The sequence below is a fragment of the Nicotiana attenuata genome, unplaced genomic scaffold (genome assembly GCF_001879085.1).
Source record: "Nicotiana attenuata strain UT unplaced genomic scaffold, NIATTr2, whole genome shotgun sequence".
Taxonomy (NCBI): domain Eukaryota; kingdom Viridiplantae; phylum Streptophyta; class Magnoliopsida; order Solanales; family Solanaceae; genus Nicotiana; species Nicotiana attenuata.
Genome location: NW_017672060.1, coordinates 191,581 through 199,380, shown reverse-complemented (window position 1 = coordinate 199,380; position 7,800 = coordinate 191,581). Strand labels below are relative to the sequence as shown.

At 36.3% G+C, this 7,800-nt stretch overlaps 2 protein-coding genes across 2 annotated transcripts; one reads left to right on the top strand and one right to left on the bottom strand.

The window, feature by feature from the left end:
* Positions 1-291: 291 nt before the first annotated feature.
* Positions 292-2,440, top strand: LOC109211591 (pentatricopeptide repeat-containing protein At4g36680, mitochondrial-like). Its single transcript, XM_019375138.1, has one exon. The coding sequence runs from the start codon at positions 468-470 to the stop codon at positions 1,683-1,685; it is 1,218 nt and encodes a 405-aa protein (XP_019230683.1). The 5' UTR covers positions 292-467; the 3' UTR covers positions 1,686-2,440.
* Positions 2,441-3,561: 1,121 nt separating this feature from the next.
* Positions 3,562-6,274, bottom strand: LOC109211592 (outer envelope pore protein 24, chloroplastic-like). The gene is made up of 3 exons (XM_019375139.1): positions 5,902-6,274; positions 4,983-5,342; positions 3,562-3,796 (listed from the first exon to the last, which is right to left on the bottom strand). Exons 1-3 carry the CDS (start codon positions 6,100-6,102, stop codon positions 3,716-3,718), a joined length of 642 nt encoding a protein of 213 aa, XP_019230684.1. The 5' UTR covers positions 6,103-6,274; the 3' UTR covers positions 3,562-3,715.
* Positions 6,275-7,800: the final 1,526 nt, after the last annotated feature.

Sequence of the window (7,800 nt, the reverse complement as noted above, 5' to 3'; positions counted from 1 at the left end):
TCCTGTTTTGTTTAGATTTTTGGAATATTGTATAGATTTTTATATTTCATCACCTTATTTGCTACCCCGTCCATGAAATTTCCTTTTCGTCTTGTATCTAATGTTGCTAATCACGTTTAAAAATATGGAAGGTGATTTTTGCATGTGAATTCTTTGATAGAAAGAACCCTATTATTTGGATTTTCAATTTTTGTTGGCTAGTTTTGATAAGTCTATGACTAATGGCTAGAGGTCGATAAATTGAGATTTATATGGGACATTTGCATAAGTTTCCCTTTAAAGAATCAAAGTCTATCCTCTACTCGTGTAGAAACTTGAGCTGTTGAGCATCAAAACCTACTCCATTTTCACCCAGTCAGCGTGAAACTGGAGTCAAAGCCTTAGAACGTCTCCTTAAACCCTACTCCATGTTCACCCTTGAGTAGCATATCAAAACTCATCCCCGACCCCACTAAACCCTAGAAAAAATGTCTTCTTCCGTCGCTTTGCGCCAGGCACGCCACCTCTCAATCGCCGCGGCCGCTGTTTCGTCAGCTTCCAGCGCCACCATCTCTATCTCCAAAGCTAAATCAAAGCTCAAAGCCGAGCACGACCCCGACAAAGCCCTAGAGATTTACTCCTCCGTTTCCGACCGTTATATTTCCCCTTTGTCCTCCCGTTATGCTCAGGAATACACAGTCAAGCGCCTCGCTAAATCCCACCGTTTCTCCGACATTGAAAGTTTCCTCGACTCTCACAAGAATAGCTCACAAATTACTCAAGAGCCTTTTCTTTCATCCATAATTCGTTCATATGGAGTCGCCGGAATGTTCGATCACGCGCTTAATATTTATCATGAGATGGATGATTTAGGCACCCCCAGATCAGCAATTTCCTTCAATGTGCTTTTATCAGCTTGCGTGCACGCGAAACAGTATGATCGTGTCCCTCAGCTGTTTGATGAAATTCCGGTAAAGTATGGATTTTTACCTGATAAAGTCTCATATGGTATATTAATTAGGTCATATTGTGAAAATGGATCACCAGAAATGGCAATGGAAAGGCTTAAGGAGATGGAAGAGAAAGACGTGGAGATTACTACTGTTACTTTCACTACTATACTGCACTCGTTTTATAAGAAGGGGAAGAGCGATGAGGCTGAAAGAGTTTGGAATGAGATGGTGAACAGAGGGTGTGGACCAGATGTTGGTGCATACAATGTAAAGATTATGAACATTCAGGGTGGTGATCCGGAGGGCGTGAAAGCATTAATTGAGGAAATGAGTGATGCAGGGTTAAAACCTGACACGATTAGCTACAATTACTTGATGACTTGTTATTGTAAGAATGGATTGATGGATGAGGCGCAGAAGGTTTATGAGGATTTGGAGTCAAACAGGTGCAATCCAAACGCTGCAACTTTTAGGACTTTGATCTTTTATTTGTGTAAGAAGGGACGGTTTGAGACGGGGTATAAAGTTTTCAAGGAGAGTGTGAGAGTTCATAAGATTCCGGATTTCAGTACACTAAAGTATTTGGTGGAAGGATTGGTGCAGAGATCAAAGTTGAAAGATGCAAAAGGGATGAGTAGGACAGTGAAGAAGAAGTTCCCACCTAACTTGGTAAAAGCTTGGACCAAGCTGGAAGAGGAGCTTGGTCTGGCTAAACTTGAAGCCGGTGATAAGAAGGCCAATCATACTAGTTAGGCTTACTAGTTGGATGTTGATGGATGATAGTGTTCCATAATTTATGAGGGGTTTTAGATCATTGAATTTCTCTTGTTTATCATGAGTTCACAACTTGGGAGTTGGGACCTACCATTTTCTTCCTGTTGATCCATTGCTTTGTTTCTCTCGTAATCATAACAGTAACTGGTACTTTTGGTCTCTCTTCTGTGATGGCATTAATCAAATTTGTTGCCACAACTTTGACAATTAATAGCTTTTCACAGATGGTGGTTCAATGTGAAGGTTCTTTCTCTAGTATGCCGTTTGCTGATAGCTGATGACTTGAAAGGGCTTTGTACACATTTTCTATGTACACTTTATATCATTGTTTCTGAGAAGGTGCAATCTGCTTCCTTCAGTGAAAAAGTGACTGTTAAATTATAGAGCAATTGGGACATTCTGCTGCTCCGTTGATCTAGAAGAGAAGCCTCTGTAAGACACTTTTGGAGATAAAGTTGCTGAAGTCTTGGTTAATGTTGCACTATCCATATATGTTTGACATTTTTTCATAACCGTATAACTTGTTATTCAACTTTATGAGGTGGTCACTTGTTCGATTGTTGTGCATCGCGCTTTGTTGGAGATAATGGGAGATCCCGAGACAGGATATCCCTGAGATATTGGTTTTATTATAGCCTCATTTCAGGCATTGACGTGGTAACTAAGGAACCGTCCTTTATTTTACTCTTGAATACCACTGTAACTTATTGAGAATCTGAGGGTATATTGACCTGATTAGAATCCTTATATAGTGTTAGATAATCCTGTCTAATGAAGTCTGATGTTTGGTATACGAAGCAAGTGCTTGTTATGTTGTACTTATCTTATGTAAAGTAACTTGCCAATATTCCCGTAAGACTTGCACAGTAAGCTAAACAATAACTAAAACTGTAACACTAATTAAACTTCGAAAGCTACTCAAAATAGTCATTTGAAGGGAGCCCTGTTGAAGCAACGATAAAGTTATCTCTGCGTGACCTATAGGTCACGAGTTCAAGCTGTGGAAGCAGCCACTAATGCTTGTATTAGGGTAGGCTATCTAGGCTTGAACACGAGATGCTTTGTTCGTTAGGCTGCCTCCCACACGTGGGAACATAGTGGATGTTGTTGTTGTTATCCATATATAGAGGCGGATCCAAGATTTGAATTTTATAGGCTCACTTTTAAGTTTCTTAACATTAAATTCATTACAATTTTAAACTTATAGGTTCATATTTACTATTTGTTGAAAATTTAGTGAAATTTTACATATAAATTTATGCTCCGTATCAAAAGTAATGGGTTTAGATGAATCCGGAATCATAACACCAGATCCACCCCTGTATCCATAGTATAGATTGAGTAAAATAGGGGACTGCTAAACCAAAATATATACAGCATCACGAATTTGAGAAGTCAGTGCATTAACCATTTTAGGCATTTGCCTTTGAGCTATAGATTGCTCAATGATGGTACGGATGAGCTTGAGGTGATGCTCACGAGTTCTAATTATAAGCTGATTCCAAAGACCTTCGAAATCAACTTAGGTTTGTAGAAGAACCGTCCGAAGAATTCTAACAGATACACGATCTGGTAAAAGCTCATACTCATGCCATTCGACCTCATAAACTAGTCACAGATGTTCTGGAGGTGAAAGGATCGTGTCCATCGTTAAGCAAAAGTATGGTGTGCTACAAATGTTTCAGATTGATTGTCTGCTCTAAAGAAACTAAATCTCTGGCAAGATGTCGTACCAACAAATAAGAAGGGAGGTGATGTAGTTGCACTCATAAAAGTATATCCTTCTCCCACCAGTTCATTGAAATGTATCAATATGCGGAATTTGAATGCTGCTTAAGTCATGTAATTTCAGCTATGTAGCCACAAGAAGGGAGATGTTATTCATTAATGGAGAAATATTCAAATGAGAGGACAGCAACTTTCTTTTTTGATTCATTTCAAAAACAGTATGCGTGACCAAGCTGGCCCATATGTGGCACCTGAAGTATAATCTCGCAGAAGTTTACAAGCTACATATCAAAATTCAACCTACTCTCAGCACTTAGTGTTGGAAATTTGGAGTCTTCTGCCAGATTCACAGACGCAGAGATCTAGTAGACAAAAAGAGAAGCCACACATTAGTAGCGGGATTCCAAAAATGAAACTTAATATGCAATGAACAGAGCTATATATTAAAGCAGAAGAGTCCTAGTGTAAGCAAATTCTACTTCATGTACACACAAATAGATAGTGAGTAGAAACATCATCAAATCATCAACAACAACAAGGCAAGTTAAACATATTATTATATAGCTAAGAGAAAGATAAGGCAATATCAATACCATAAAAAGTTGACTTTGTCCAGATCTCTAATGGTGGTATTATTTTGGAGATCACTTTTAGTGACAGAACCAAGCATAAGGTGCAAATCAGTAGTATAATGAAAAATATGAGGCATGTTTGCCTTTTGCTTTCCCTGCTTGATAAATCAGCCGAACCAAGACAAGCTACATGGTTGACAAGAAAGGGAAAAGGAACACAATATCATGGACCAAATCAACCCAAAGAACTACATGTCTCGTGTTTCAAGTACGGGCATGGTGTTGTGTATGACAATTAGTAATATTTAAAAATAATAGAGAGAAAAGACATTAGCAATATGACTTACTGTAGAATTGCTACCATTGAAGCCTAGTTTTACCGTAGGAGTTCAAGTGTGGTGCGGTAACCACAAAATTAAGTTTGTAACCATCTAACTCTCATAATAATAATAATAAAACTATTTTTAATAAACAACACATGGAGCCAGTTGCATTGAGCTCCCAGGTGATTATGGAGGTAGTGGTCATTTAGGTCTCTGAATTTAGCCACAATACCCACCCACCCAAACCAAAAAAAAAGCATAATGGTATGTTGGACTAGTGTATCGGTCTACTTAACTATAGAGAATGATGGAATGAATTGAGCTAAAAGGACACTTTTATTCTAGTCCAATTTTAGGGTAGTTAAACTAAGTCTTGAGTTGCTAAGCTTGAAGGATTCTCAATTTTAAAACAAGAAGAACCATGTTAGCTAGAAAATGTGAATTCAAGTCGAAAATAGAATCAAAAGAGATATAACTGGGAAATAATCCACTTCAAGAAATTATTCATCTTATTTGGTTTTAACAATTCTCGTGCCTTAAGAATTCAACTCGAAAGGGATCCTAAAAGAATAAATTCCATTAGTGCAATGAGAGGACAGAACCGCATTCATTACTACTACAATGCACAAGTCAAAATTGAAACAGTACAGTACCTTAAATCCTCCACTTAAACTGGAATTCCTAGACCATTCTAGTCCCAAAATCTTGCTTGAACTTTGATATGAAGCCTTGACCACATCATCCTCGTACACTCGCTGTGACACGGCAACATCCCACGAATTTTTGGCAGAATCATAGCTTGGCTCGAATGTAGTCAAGCCTCTATGCACATAACTATACTTTAACTTGCAGTTACCAGAATCAAACCCGTAATTCGCCGAAAATTTGTTAGCCGAGTCTATCACCAACGTCCCGTCCAGTGCAGTTCTATTGTCTCCCCTCCAATGAGTATACGTTAAGTTCAAAGGCTTTTCCAAAACACTCACAGTATTCATGAATTGAAAACGCACATCCTATTGAAAAAACAGGACAAATGACAAATCTAGTCAATCTCTAGTAAGGTATTTGGATAATGATGTTGCTATGCACAGCCTCTGTCCCAAAAAATCTACTGCAGTACTTTTCACTTTTCGAGATCTCTGACTAAGTGAAATTCGAGTACATTTTAATATGTTGCTATGCACACCCGCTAATCATTAGAATATTTGTTCCAACTTATCAATTTTAAGAGAATTGCTAGTTTAGTACTCCCTCCATCCCAAAAAAGGATGATACTTTTCAAATTTAGAGAGTCAAATTTCTTGACTTTTACCATAAATTCGGATACCATTTTTGAATGCTTTTAATAAAAATATAAATATTGAAAACCAAAATAAAAAAATATTATAACTCACAATAATTAACGATTCGAAATATTTTAAGGTATATTGAAAAAGTCGTGATCAAATAACAACCTGTTTGACTTTCAAAATATGTACCTTTTTTGGGGGAACGGAGGGAATAGAGTTTGGATAAGCTAAAAAAAATTGCCAAACAAATTGTAACTGAGGAAGTAGGTGAGAAATACAGTACCTTTTTGGGGACGTCATAGTCGATAAGGAAAGAGCCAGGTTTTTCAAGGGAGAGAGAAAGACCTTCTAAGGAGGGGCCATTGACGAAGGTGGCATCGGTCATGTTAGCTTTCAGCTTGACAACGCCGCCGTCAACGGTGACGGTGCCAATGGCGCCGCTTACGTCACCGTCATAACGTCCTCTAAGAGAAGCGCTTATCATCCTCCGTCCTCCGACGAATTCTAGAATAGCCTAGAATGGATTTTAGGCCGGGGAAGCTCGGCGGAAAAGGCTGAGAGCCGGGGAAGCGTTGAGGCCGAGGGTTTTCTGAGTGGATTTTTAAGTGGAAGGAACGAGGGAAAGGCCAAAAACTCAATTCACTAGACAGACTTTGTGCCTGGACATTCTAAAATTACTCAATTTTATGATTTATTAATCTTTTATATTAATATTAATATTACTCCTCCGGTTCAAAATAAGTGATTTTTTGGTTGTTTTCGCACCTATTAAGAAACTCACCTTTTAACATTAATTAACAATAAAATTGACCATATTAACCTTTACTAGCTCTTCACATAAATACTACTAACACATACTTCAACATTATTTACTCCAAGGGCGATATAAGGAAAAATAAATTAATTCAGTCTTGAAATCTGAAAAAATCACTTATTTTGGACCACAAAAAAAAGTCAAAAAATCACTTATTATGGATCGGAGGAAGTATAAAGCTCCAACCTCATAGTATTTAAACTATACTTAAAAGTTGAGAAGTACTTCCTCCTATCACTTTCAATATTTTAAAATAGATTAACTTTTACTTGTCCACTTTCGCACTTAAAAAGAAAAATAATATATTTTTCCTGTTTTATCCTTAACATATATTACTTATTCTAAATTATTTTCCGAATTCATTAAGACTATACACCAATTAATATGGGTATCATTGTAAATTATGCATTTTATTTATTATTTTATAAGGGGTGTGCAAAGTCAATAGTAAATAAGTAAAAATAATCGGAGTATATTTAATCCTATGAATCCTTAAGAATGGTATATTGTTGCCTGCACTTTGTAGTTCTACTCATCTTATATATGTTCCTTTGTTCCGCGTTGAGATAGAACTTTAATTTATAATTTATTATTAGATTTTAATTGTTAGATTAATTAGTGATCGAATATTAATATTAGATGAGATTTAAGAGAAAAAAATATTTTTTGATTTCTTTATAGGAGACGATAAATCTTTTTTGTTTCACTCGAATTTGATAAAACATAGGAGAAGCCATCCTTTATTAAAATTATACTATTAGATTATTTTTTATAATAAAAGAGATATATTTTTTTCCAAAAATTTAAACACGTCCATTCATCCATTTCATGTTGAACTTGACGAATCAAAAGTCAATACGGATCAAGGTAAGTCTGTCAAGAAACTCATTCCTCTTTTGAATGATACAAATCTTACTGGATCAAAATTCGAATAAAAGATAAAAAGGAATTTTTTTCTTCCTATACGATATATGAAATTTATTTACCAAATTGTCCTAATTTGGTATATTACCCGCCCTAAATAAGGATTACTTATAATTATATACAATCCATTGTTAGTTTCTTAAATTAGGGGATTCGGTTACAACATTTTCTTTTTTACTCTCATCTCCCCTTTCCTTATTCGCTGCTGTCTCTCTCCATATAAAAATTCATTATTAGTGTTTTAAATTAGAGGATTCAGCTACACCTTTTTCCTTTTATATCTACTCTCCTCTTTACCAATTATCTGCCACCTCTCTCCATATACAATAGTTTGAGGGAGTCGATGCATAAATACTCTAATTACCAGACGTGATGCCGATAATTTGGATTCAACGCGCCATTCTATTCGCACTTTAAATTAATTTTATGATCTCATTGCTTTAA